The sequence below is a fragment of the Gopherus evgoodei genome, chromosome 3 (genome assembly GCF_007399415.2).
Source record: "Gopherus evgoodei ecotype Sinaloan lineage chromosome 3, rGopEvg1_v1.p, whole genome shotgun sequence".
NCBI classification, from domain to species: domain Eukaryota; kingdom Metazoa; phylum Chordata; order Testudines; family Testudinidae; genus Gopherus; species Gopherus evgoodei.
Window position 1 is genome coordinate 108,847,168 of NC_044324.1, and position 13,552 is coordinate 108,860,719.

At 40.1% G+C, this 13,552-nt stretch overlaps 1 protein-coding gene across 1 annotated transcript in view; it reads left to right on the plus strand.

Annotated features, from left to right (window-relative positions):
• The window catches only part of LAMA2 (laminin subunit alpha 2), a 377,975-nt gene that overhangs the window by 6,887 nt on the left and 357,536 nt on the right, over window positions 1-13,552 (plus strand). Inside the window, exons 2-4 of the mRNA XM_030558337.1 lie at window positions 7,237-7,280; window positions 8,232-8,405; window positions 12,802-12,914. Coding sequence (XP_030414197.1) covers window positions 7,237-7,280; window positions 8,232-8,405; window positions 12,802-12,914 — 331 coding nt within the window. The remainder of the gene's footprint in view (window positions 1-7,236; window positions 7,281-8,231; window positions 8,406-12,801; window positions 12,915-13,552) is intronic.

Sequence of the window (13,552 nt, forward strand, 5' to 3'; positions counted from 1 at the left end):
AGAGTTGGAATAGAATTCAGACAGGCCTCGTTTAGCCATTTGGGAAAACCACAGAGTGTCTCCAGGAGAATTAGCATCTAAGGGAGATCCAGAAAACTCAGTCATAGCAGCTACACAAAGACTGGAGCCTTTTCATGAAATATAGGGAATGTGTAAGATGCTGCACACTAGATTAGAATAAGAGACCAACACCAGTTTGGGATTCCTGCAGCATGTTTCACATAGCTCAATACGATCTCTCAGAGGTCCTTTCAACTTCTCCTCATTAGTCTTAGTTGGCTGATCAGAACCATGATATTACTCTCGTGTGGGCTTCAAAGACAGTCATGGAGCTGTCTAATAGCTTTGAACATGCTGCCATTTTCTTCAGATACTCTTTTGATAGTTATTGCATTTTGCATTAATAGTTTAATTTCTACAACAATATGTATATAGGGTGAGATTTTCAAAGGTGCCTAAGGGAATTGGAAAGTTAATGTGGTTTGAGTACCTCACTCTCTCAGGGTATGTCTACACAGCCCATGGTAGCAAGCCTCCCAGCCCAGGTCAGCACATTCGGGTTAGTGGGGCTCACGCTAGAGCTCTAAAAATAGCTGTGTACACAGTACTTTGAAGTTGTGGCTTGAGTTGGAGCTTGGGCTGTCAAGCCCAACCCCACCACCACCGCCCTAGGCTTGTGTAAATGTACCCTTATTCTCCCTTGAAAATCACAGCCTGAAAGTGACCCTGTTTCATGCTTGTATGGTCTTTGGTATATAAATATTCTGGTGAGCCCCAAAAGAAAACCAATGAGATGCTCTAACTGAGCTCTAAATATGCTGTTAAGAATATTCTTCCACTGTCTCGATGGTTTGTGAGGAAAGAATTCCTGGGGAGTTTTTTGACCTTCAGTATACCTTAGTTCCAGTCATATCAGGAAATTCCATTGCTTTTATTGCTCCCTGCATGGGACAAGACAGGATAAATCGGTAAAGTGATGGTGTAATAGGATATATTTTACTGCATGAGTGCCTCCTCCTGACCAGGTGTGGCATAGCAGCTTTCTTCCTGTATGGCCACTTCTGCTGATGGTCATTCCATCACTGCAATAGTCTCTTTCCCCATAATTCATGGTGCTTTCTTTTTGTGACTCAGCTCTGACTAGGTCATTTTATGGTTCCCCCCACTTCTGGGGTATCAAAGTCGTGCCAGGCCAGCTGTCCAGATGGAACCTCCAGCAGTCCTGCACCACTTCCCCGTGGTTGGGAGGAGGAAACCAGGCCCTTCCTCTACACTGGGTTCCAGTCCAGAGACCCTATAACCAGTAGCCAAGGTCTATACAGTCACTATCCATGCTCCTGGTTCCCTACGCTGCCTTCTCAGGCTTTCTTTCTTCACAACTCCCCAGGGTGACTCTTCTTCCAGGGCTAGGATCCCAGACTTATTCTCCCACCTGGGTTTCCTCCTCCCCAGTCTCTCTGCTCCCAGAGAGTAACTGCAGACCCCCCTGCTATAGCCCCCTCACTACTACCAACTTCCTGTCTTTATATTTTTTGTCCAATCTTTGTTGTTGTTGTTGTTGTTTAATCATCATCTCCCCCCCCCCAGGCTCCATCAGCATTAGTATTTATAAATCTCAGGGCTTCCCTTCAGTGCAAATGTGAAAGTTAATTGGCCTCTTCTGGGACACCTTAACCCCTTCAGGTGAATACCCCATCACATATGGGTTATTGGGTAAAGTTATGACTCTGCTGATCTCACTGAGTGGTCCGTCATCGACTGCAATAGGGTCGAGATGTCATCCATTTTCTGTTTCGCCTTCTATGCTTTGTAAAGCAATTTGCTGCCACAGATCTGAGAGATGAGATCTGGGTTCTTTTCGTAGCTTTGTGGCAGACTTCCTAGGGGGTGATCAAGTATCTATGTGACAAATATCTCTTTGTGACTCGGTTTCCAATCTGTGAAATTGGGGTAACTGAGGTGTTGTATTGCTAAACCAATGAAGTTTCTGTGGTCCTTTGAGATACTTGGATGTCAGGGGCCATAGAAGTGCACTAGAAGTTATCACTAGATAATCAATATTTCCTTTTCCAGATGCCCCCACTAATTATAAATATTGTGCGCAGTCTTGTTTAGTGCTAGAAAATGCGTTACTTTGAGTTTCATGCTGTGTATTTTGACTTGAAGATGAAAATACTCTTTCTAAAAAGGTATTGTCCTACAGTACAAAGAGAGACATTTTCTTTCTTTTGAGGGATAGAAGAGAATGGAACTATTTAATACTATATGAACTGTTAGAACAGCAAACGTGAACTAGAACTACAGTATGTGCTCTCTGATTTTGTCTGCAGCTGTTCAAATGGGCTTAGTGTCATTTTTTCCTGTCTGCAAGCACTGTCATGTCTGGACAGTTATTTTTTTCAAATTGGAGTTATTTTCCAGTTGTATAAAACTCTTAATCTACATTGTGGATTGAGTGCGTTAAGTTATTCCCTGTGGTGCACAGCTGGAAACCATTCTTTGCTTCAACATTTTGTTTTGTTTTGTCCTAGTTTTTTTCTACCCACTGTGTTCCCACACACTAGCATAGCTTAGTACTACAACAGACAAGTATCTCTTTTTTTTCCACTGACACTTCTTAGAACATCTTAAATTGGCATGTTCTCGTTTCTCTTTTTAATACAAATTCAGTGGCAAACGACTCGGCTTGCTTGCACGAAGATTTCAAAGTACTTTGCAGACTAGGAAGACTGGTTTGAAAAGTTAGATACATTTAGGCAGACTGTTTTCTTTTGCTGCTTTGAAGAGACGAGAGGTGTTTTGAGAAAAAGATTGGAGGAAGTACACTGTGCCCAATAGTGGTGTGTTAAAAGAAAGCATGGGGACACAGGTCTCAGTAGAACTTTCTTTAAGAAAAAAATGGTAACAAAACCCTTCGGTTCTTTATGAGATATTAAAGAATATATATATATAGTAAGATCTTTAGGGCAGGGACTGCTGTTTTCTGTCTGTTTGTACAGCTCCTAGCAAAATGGGATGCTGACCGGGTTGCGATCTAGGTGCTACTGGAGTCTAAATGTTAAATAATACATACACGTATGTAGTACAATCAAGTGTTCCTTAGTACTGAATGTAAGGCTTTCTCCATGAACCTCCCTGTGCCATCTGCCATCAGCCAAATTAAAGGCAATGCCTAGGGGCCTGGTCTGACTGCAATTATTTGCAATGAACTGGTTATGTGAAAAACAAAATAAAACCAAAAAATATGTTCTAAATGTCAAAATAGCTTATGTTAGAGTGGTTGGAGGATTAATGTGAAAGGTATTTTTTTTATTTACTTGGATTTATATCCACATTTGTAAAAAATAGATTTCAGTAGGTGCTCCTTGACATAATTTAAAAATAGTTATGCTAGTAGATTGCTATAGAGACCACCACCAACTTGTGCCCAACAATTAACATATAATTGTCCAACAGCTGAAAACATACACCTCTACCCCGATATAAAACTATCATTGGAAGTCAAAAAATCTTACCGCATTATAGGTGAAACAGCATTATATCGAACTTGCTTTGATTCACTGGAGTGTGCAGCCCTGCCGCCCGGAATGCTGCTTTACTGCGTTTATCCGAATTCGTGTTATATCGGGTCAACTTATATCGGGATAGAGGTGTAGTTAACATATTTCATTTACCACCAGAGTCCTCCCAGTCCATCACAGATAGGAAAATCAGCTGGGTTTTTCAGGGGGTGCCGAAGGTCAATCAGCTAGGACTATTTTGGACCATGTTGGGAGTGAGTTGAACAGCTGAGAGGGATCCTTACAGAAAATACCCTGCACTAGCTACTCCCTCCTTTTATAAGTGGGGCTCCAGATCAGGTGCCTTTGCTGATCTCAGCTGTGGTCTTGTAACATAGGAAGAGAGGATCTCCTAGATAAGTAGGTAATAGGAGAGTGCTAAGACATCCATTCCATTGGTACTCATTGGGGGTGAATTTTACATGTCTGGGGTACTAAGAAAGTCTTAAGTAGATAAAGGAGAAACATTTGAAATCTAGGTCCTTCTGTTTCCTTCTGCAGTGAGGCACAGAGAGCAGCAAATACAAAATAAAATGAGGAGAGTAGTGGATGGGGGAGAGCAGTATCTTTTGTAGCATATTCCTCTTCTTATGGAGCAGCTAGCAAAGTCAGTGCTCCATTAATGTGCAGGCATATTGTGATGTGAGGGAATGAAATGGATAAGAGTCACTCTGTGACATTATGACACACAGTAAGTATTAGAGAAAATAGTATTGTGGTAGCACCAAGAGATCCGAAACAAAACTAGATCCCCATTGTGCTAGGCACTGCACAAACACATAGTGAGAAACAGTCTTTGCCCTGAAAAGCTTGCCGTCTAAATAGACAAGATAGACAAGGGTATGGGTATTTGGGTGAGGGGAGGATAATTGACCAAATTTGTGAGGCCTTAGACTCAGCTTGGTGGCCTTTCTCTGTTTGGATGTATTGTGATAACTTCTGAATGCTGCAGTTAATCAAGTCCAAAAATTTGGAGGATGTTCTAGACAGAATGGGTAGAATCATACTGATTTTGTGGAAATTGGAAAACATGAAAGGGAAAGTGGGGGACACTCATAGCCCCTGGCATATGGCTAGCAGACACATCAGTTTCAACAAGGTCTGTAATTGTGTATAGATCAATGATCTAGTTCATGGCACTCTTTAACACCTTCCATCAGTTCCCATCTCAGCTCTGTCTATCTTTCCAATAGAGTTTTAAAAGTCAACAGCCTGAAAATGGAAAGAAAGGAGGAGAATAAGAATGCTGTGGGGGGGGGGGAATGGGGTAAGCACAGGGAGCTCCTGGTGGGGGATGGAGAATGGGACACCGTGCTGTGAGGGTCACACAGAGGCTGTGGTATAAGAGGAAGAAGAAACTATTATTTGTATTACCCTAATGTCTATGGGGCACCTGCACAGAATGGTTGGTGCAGAAAGAGAATAGAAGACCTGACTATGGGAGAGGGATGTGCACACAGAACCCCTGTCAGTGGGGAAAATGGGGGGGCACATAGAACTGCTGGTGGACGGAGAATGGGGGACCCTGGGATGGGGTGCAAAAGGGAATGGGGGGCCACACAGAACCCTTGGCATGAAGGCATGAAGGCATTGCAGGGAGACCTTGACATAGAAGGGGATGGGAGGGTGGCACACAGGGAATTTGTGGGGCAAAGAATGGAGGGATTCAAGGAGCCCATGGTGTGCTCAGTGAGCTCAATTTGCAGAAGCAACAAAGTGTGTGACCCCTGCCCCCTGTTATCCTCATTTTAGAGATAGGCAACTGTGTCACAGAGATTTGCCCAAAATCACACAGACTGTTGCAGAGCCAGAAATTGAACCCAAATCCTTTGAGTCCCAGATCAGTGGCTTAACTACAAATCTTCCTTCCTCTCCTGCCCCCAAGCCTAATTGTCAGAATTTGGCAGGATTTTCATAGTGAAGCTGTTCTCTGCCAAGGGCAGGAGGGAGGGAAAAGGGGGAAGGCCTGACTAATATGTCCATTGCCCGCCTGGGTGTTGAGAGAGCTAGGCTGACAGAGGTGAGCCTTGACCTCCAGGGCCTGACCCTCCAACACTTGGCACCACATGTGGTAGTTTTACATGCACTGTGCAAATGGGTATGAAACATTTTCATTCCTATTCAGTAGTACATTAAACCCTCTTTGCACAGGTGCAAATGACTACCTAAGGATCCAGGCAGTGATGAATCAGGTCCACCGAGTAGAATTGAAGGATTGTTCCTACGCACCAAGGACTTTAGGTCCGCAAGGGCTGGCTGCGTAAAACAGTATGCAAATATGTTTATCAACTGTGATAAAATTCCAGCTCCAAAGCTGAGTGACTCACTAGCAACAAAGCCCAAGTGCCGGGTATGTGGTAGAAGTATGCATGCATTTTGTGCAACTTCTGTGCTCTTCCTGTCAGCTCTATTCTTATGAGCCAGCAGGGAATTGAAAGTGACAAGTTTTCTTCTCTCTGAAGCACTGGGACCTTAACAGTGTCTCTTTAATGAAACATCTAACAATATGATGAGTAACTAGGCACTGCCTCATATAATAATAAATATCTAGCTCTGATATAGCGTTTTCACTAGTAGGTTTCAAAGTAGTTTGTGTGTGTAAATTTAACATACACAACATACATATGCATATATAAAGTGTGTATATAAATAAAATATAGTATGTGAATGTGTACAACATAGTGTGAATGTATATTTGTAAAAGTGAGAGACAGGCATGCTGTAGTCTTTTTCTGCTGCTATCTGTCACCTTCTCCAATACTTCTCAGGGTTTATTTTCACCAGATCATGTGCTGGAATTCTTTTCGTACAGTACCATATTCTGTTCTTATGCTGGGATCCCATTAGAGGAAGCTAGTTGCTGTATTCAAAACAGAGTGCCAGTGTCATATTGTGGCTAACTGATCACTGGCTTTTATGTTATTAACATTACACAGCCTCAAGATGGAATAAGGAGGCAGTAAGTCAAAGTGGCTCTACAGCTGTTCACAATTCATTTGCGCTTGCAACGCTTACCCAGTCTTGAGCATGCAACCCTATTGTAGATAGCAATAAATATCACTGAGTGCTTTGAACAGAAATACAACGGGTATAACAATATAGATTTTAAAATGTAATGAAAATGAGCTGTAATCTGTAAAGAAGCAGCAAGCTGCAAACTCAATAAAATCCCAGCTATTGATTGACTGACTGTACAAATTGGACAAGTGACTAACTAATTGGATGCCTTACTCGAGCAATATGTTTAACATTGTTTTAAACTGAGCTGGAGAGTCACTAACTTATGTCAGAAGATAACTGTACCATGACCACTGAGCTCTGTAATTAAATGGCAAACAGGTTAATTGCAGGGACAGACAGAAGAACAGAGTTAGCAGGTCAAAAGGAATCAGCTGCATGATGTTGTATTAATTCAGCTAGCACAGTACATCAAGGAGAAAGAGGAGAGTCATTACCAAAGGAGTTTCATAAATGTGCAATAATTTCAAGACCAGTCTTAGCAAAGGACCTATTTTGAGATTAGGTTTATGCTCTTTAAAATTGCATAAATTAAAGATGATTAAACTGCCTAGAACCAGGCAAGAGGCAGGCAGACACTGGTGCAAATCTCCAGATAGATCTGTCAATGTCCCAATCCAAACTACTTCCCTCTGTGTTTATTTTTGTTAAATTGCAGTAATGGCAGTTTTGAGGAAGCAAAACTGCTTTCTAGCATGAAAGGTTAATGTGTAAGTTCAACCCACCACATCAGTTTGCCTCAGCAGATCATTTTTTTTCTACAGCTCACTGAATTTGATCAGCATTTGTTGGGAAGGGGAGTAGACTTTACTTAATGATTATTCCTCAAAGGATTTGTAATCTTCATTGCTTGCCGTGTTGTTCATCGTATAGACCTTGATTCAGCAAAGCACATGCTTAAGTGCTTTGCTGAATGAGGATCACAGCGTGCAATACATATAGCAGCATGTACATTATACACACACAGCCTCCCCTCCCAACAACTATCAAAACAATGCTGCACACACAGTTCTCTCCCCGAGGAGAGGATGAGAGAGAGAACCAACCACACATGACAGATATTAGTCTTGTTGCTGCATGACCTATTGAAAACTGCTCAGATACAATAGTGATGAAAGTCGTATAAGAACCTATACAGAACAATAATAAAGTCAAAATGTAACACAAATTATACAGTGTATGCAAGGCAAGATGGGTAATGTTCTGCCATGGAGATGAAAATAGAGTGTAAGAAGTTGCACAGGTAATTTGCAGATGTGATTCAAATAATGTCCAACTTGTCAGTCACTGGAGAGATTGGATTGCTTATAATATCATTTCTTGATGATACTTTGAGTAAGCTACTTTGCCCAACCTTTCAAATAACACAACAGTAGTATGTTTTCAGATTTATGTAACGACAAGATATTTTTTGTAATCAGATTTTAGAATATAGTAAGCATGATGACACTATTAGTAATGGCCTTTAACTAGATGTCTGAAAGCTACATTGAAAAATGGAAAGGTGTTTGCATTCTTCAGTATATATACAGCTATTGAATCTTAGGTCTTTTGCTTTATTGCCTTAAAAAGGCTAAATATGTAGTATATACATTTCTGTTTGTGCTACTGAACTCGTCCTGTCCTCACTTCTGTTGGTTTTTTTTTCCCCAGGATTATTTCCAGCAGTGCTGAACCTGGCTGCCAATGCTATCATCACAACCAATGCTACCTGTGGAGAAAAAGGCTCCGAAATGTATTGCAAACTAGTTGAACATGTACCTGGACAGCCAGCAAGAAACCCCCCACAGTGTCGTATTTGTGATCAGAACAGTAGGATTCCACATCGTATGTATGCGATTTTGTTACCTTAATAGACATGCTCTTCAGAAAATATTTCTATGAGAGTTTTGTCTAGGATCATTCATATTTAGGGACTTCGTGACCAAATGACTGGCAATGGATGGGGGAGAGGGGCGGAGGAGGAAGAATAAACTCTAGCTTATTGGCTTGGTTACTTTGGAAAATTCCTCTTGTTATGAGTAAAACAAATTTTTCGTGCCTGGGCTAGCTTTGCAAAATTCTTACCTTTAAATTAAATTAAACTCGTTGGGTCAAAGAGTGCTTAATGTTCAGCAACTGATATTAAAGTCTCTGAAGCTCTCACTGAGTTCATATGAATTTGTGATTGCTCGACACTCATGAAAATCAGGCCATTTTTTAGGTACCTAAATATAGGATTAGGTCCTTAATTTTAATCTGAAAATTCTGATTTTTTTTTAATAATTTACAAAATTTTAATTTGGGGTTGAGGCCAATTTTATTTATCTTAAGCTTGTTTTGTGATTTTCCCGCACCTCCACCCCTTCTCAGCTTGATGTTAATTCTAATTTCACTGACTAAAAAGCCCTCAAACCACTGAATTTTTTTTAATACTTCATTTTTTAACACTACAATTGATCATTGCTAAAATTATTTTGTTTTAAAGACCAGCCTCAGGGTAAAATCAATGTTCAAGCATTAATTTATTATCAGGCACAAGGAGAGTTTTGTACCTCTTACACGATAAGTACATACGAGGAAGACTAGAACCGAGATAGAGCTGTATGGTAGTATTCACATATTTTCACCCGCTCTTTCAGTGACGGAGGTGAACAGCATATTAGCACTATTCTCCAAGGTAATTCTGAAGAATTTCTTGTATAATTAAAATCACATCCTCCATTTTGGGAAGAGCCAAATATGTTGTTAATAATAAAAATACATAATCTGTGATCATTCACAAGGCAAACCAAACACACAGTGTGAGGAATAGATTTTGGGTTGCCACATCCCTGTGCCCTGCTCCAATCACTGGACAGTGCTGTCTCATTTATATATCAAAACAAACAAGTGCTATAGGGTTGTGTGTCTTTCACTCTTATTAACCTTCGACTGTCTGGTGTTAGAATGCCTGATCTTTTGTAGCCAGCCACATCTCAGTTTAAGGTTTTCCTAATGTTAATCCGGCACTGTGAAGAGCCTTATTTAAACAGAGATGACTCATTAATCAGAGTAGCGTGTAATGTAACCAGACTTTAAGTGATCCCCTTGGAATCTGTGAGTCTGGTGTGCCTCCCCTTAAGTACTGTAGGAGGAAATGAACACAGACTCCCTGGTTAATCGCAGGTGAACCCAAATTAAAGGAAACAGTGGGATGGGCTTACTTGAGGTGCGATTCCCCTTATCATTCATCATTCAGGTTAGTCCTTGGAGTAGCTTTTCAGTCCTGTCCCTTTTGCAAATGTTATATTATTTTCTCTCTCATGTTAAATAGGGAAAACATGCCAGCAACTAATCAATGTTTTCAGATTAATTATGATTAAACTTTCATAATGGAGATTACGGTTAATTGTTGGTTCATCTTCCAACTCTACTTTTCAGGACTACTCTCATCAGTTTGGCTGGAGGAGACTGATATCAAAATTTCCAATTAGACAACTTCTATCACAATCACCTAGGAGCCCTGAGTTGAATTTACAGATGATTTTTGCAAGCACACATTTTAAGACTGGAGCTGTAATGATGATCAGAGTTGTTAGCTTTGACAATGCCTAGAGCATCAGCTTTTCTCTCTCTCTCTGTGTTAAATACAGAGATGATTCCAGTTGTCATGGTCCCTGGATAAGCTGTCCTGCTGAGGCCTTTTTTCCAGTCCTCTGTATTTTGAGTGGCAGGCCTTGCGTCCACTCTGTTTGGGACATGGCTCTGTGGCACAACCACTCCCCAACTGGGTCTCCGTATTTCCCTTCCCTCCCCCCAGGTAGCCTACCATAATACCTAGCAAGCCCGATGGACTTGTCACTTGCAAGTGCCCTTGTGGATAGCGATAATATGCAGTGACATTTTTCAGAGTGTATTTTTATTGATTTTTGAGTATTTTGTAGATGTGCAAAAATTGGAGTTTATATTGTACATATACAATGGTATATACTGTAATGAATAATCTCTTTGTAATGTTGCCTTGTGCACCTTAATGCAGTACTGTTTCAAACAGCACTACATTAAAGCGTAGTAGGGGAATCTTTAGTGCACGCCAGCAGGGTCTGCATGCACAACAGATTACTGAACAATTAATTAATGCACAACAGATTATTGCACTTTAGAGAGCACATTACGCCTCCTTCTAGACAAACCTTTAGATACTTAGAAACTGGAGTTTTTACGTTGTTTATTGAATAAACCCTGATTTTTAAAAAATATTGTATTGGAGGTATTGATTGGTTAATACCTAAAACCTAAACCTAAAACCAGAAACCCTACCTACTTTCTTGTTCCTCTTGAGGCCCTAGGTTGACATGACTTAGCCTTGAAGTCCCCCATTCTTTTGGGGACCAAACTGTAGCCAGCTTGCTGCAGCAATCTCTCTCTCTCTCTCGCTCTCTATCAGCTTTTGATCACTCCCATCTTGGCCTGAGCCAAATAGCTCTGTTGCTAGAGTGGGATCTGAGCAGTCCCTCTTCATGGGTATAAACTGACTATTGTATTTGAGGGGAGGCTTCTTATCTGGGCTGTTGTTTTATACTCCCTGCCTGATTTCTATAACAACTGCCTCTGATCTAACTGTATATTCAGGCAAATATTTCCCAATTACCCACACCAATTATGCTTCCATTTGTACCACTAATATTATAACAAGCAAATGCTAGTGCTTACTGGTGCCGCTGAATCATTTGATATTTAAATACACTTCTGGCATTTGCAGTTTTAAGGACTGACACCTCCCCTCACTCCCACAAAACACTTTAATTGTTTCTTTAAATATGTTCAGACATTCTGGCTTTCATTAATGAGGCAGGATTCCTGTCCTCCACAGACAGCTGACGTGATACGAAACCTCAAAAAAACAGACTTTCAATCTGCTTGGTTGACTTAAAAACAAATAAAAGGTCGGTAAACTCTCCAGTTTGATTTAGTCCCCTAGGAATCTAAGAACAATAAATAACTTCTTTTTCTTCCCATTTTATATATCTAGCAATGTATTTTTTAGGAAGTCATTCTAGGTGAAAAGGTAACATTTATCATGTGCTTGATACCACAAGAATAATACATTCTCTGACTGTGTATAATATCTTCATTATCTAGCAGCTGGGGGAAGGAGACACACTATTTTGTAAATAATTTCTGATTTTTTTCCTCCTTTGGATGTAGTCTTGCTCCCAGATAAATCAGTGATTTCTGTGGGTGCAGGATCAGATCCTTTAGAATTGTGGGTGGGCTACTATCCTGTATGCACAAGAGCAGATCCTCCTGAACCATGGATAGACAAAAAATACTCTTTGCAATTACTGGGTGATGTTTACCCAAATGCAGAGAATGCAAGCAAGACCCTATACCTTCTAAATACCATAACATAAATAGTTCAGAGGGTCTTGAGGAGAACCTTGAGGGGAGAGAGAGAGATGGAAACCTCTTAAGCAGTGGATTATAAAGCACTCAAATGCTACAGTGATAGTTCTTGGATGAGCTCTGTGTAGAATAGAATAAAATTTCTTTCTGCATGAAGACTGCATGATTGCATATGACTTCCAAACACAAATGCTAGCACATGAAACACAGTACCTTCTCCTTCACCTGCCTGCCAAGTCCTAAATTCCTGGTTTGTGTTCATTACATTAGCTGATGATCTCACACTACCTGTCTGGAGATGCTGATTTAGGTTGCTGTGGTCTTCTTGGAGGTTGCAAGGCAAACATATAATATCAAACTTCCTTCAAAAGTAAAGATGATCAGTTATTTTGTTTTAATGTACTACTTTGTCATTTTAAGTCTATACTTGTATTCTGTTACTGATTTGGGGTTTTAAAAAGTCTTTTTGATTCTTATTTCATAATAACGCTTTGTGGTTCACCTTTAATAATAATAGGAGATATACCTATCTCCTAGAACTGGAAGGGACCTTGAAAGGTCATTGAGTCCAGCCCCCTGCCTTTACTAGCATGACCAAATACTTATTTTTGCCCCAGATCTTTAAGTGGCCCCCTCCAGGATTGAGCTCACCGCCCTGGGTTTAGCAGACCACTGAGCTATCCCTCCCCCACAGGTGGAGCAGGTTGCATACTGCGTCATAATACCAACAAACACATGGAAGTACTTTTATGTACAATATTATATTCATATCCTGTATTAACTAAATGCGACCACCAAATCACTGCTGACAATTCTAAAGATGTTTTTCTTTTACATATTGCCAATGGTCCAATAGAACGACACCCAATAACTAATGCAATTGATGGGAAGAACACTTGGTGGCAGAGTCCCAGTATCCAAAATGGGATAGAATATCATCATGTTACCATTACATTAGACCTTCAACAGGTATTGTTTGTTCTTTGTTTCTGCAAACCTTTCTCACTCACATAATTGCTGTCTCATTCATCATTCCTTATTTTGTCAGTGATGCTTTTGGATCATAAAGATACTGCCAGCTTCATTATAACATACTGAGTTATATGGACTATGCACAATGTAGCTTATTCATTGTAGCATAATACATATATGGTTTTTTTTGTTTTTTGTTTTGTTTTTTTTCATAAAGATCAGATTTCAGTTTATTTGTTTTTAAGACATTTTGAATTAGTCTAAATATGAAGTATTCAATGGTTGTTTCAGCTGTAGGTTTAGATCTTTAGAAATAAGTCTAATTAAAATGGTATGTGTGGGGGCAACAAATTTATTAAAGGTTTAATAGGTTAAAAATGCTGCATTTTTTAACTACTAAAATAATAAAGCACTAAGAATGTTTTCAGCTTTGATAAGGATAGGTACACTTAAAGTTTTTTTTTGTGTTTGTTTTAGGTTTTTTTGGGGGGGCTAACAAAACCTTTAAAAAATTGCTTCTCGTTACTGAAGGCTCTGCAAGCTGTCAGCTGGTTTTAAATTAAACCTGGGCTACTTGGAGTGTTAACAAGGCTTGTTATATTTGCATAGACTCAGTAGGAGTAGCCTCAGGTTTC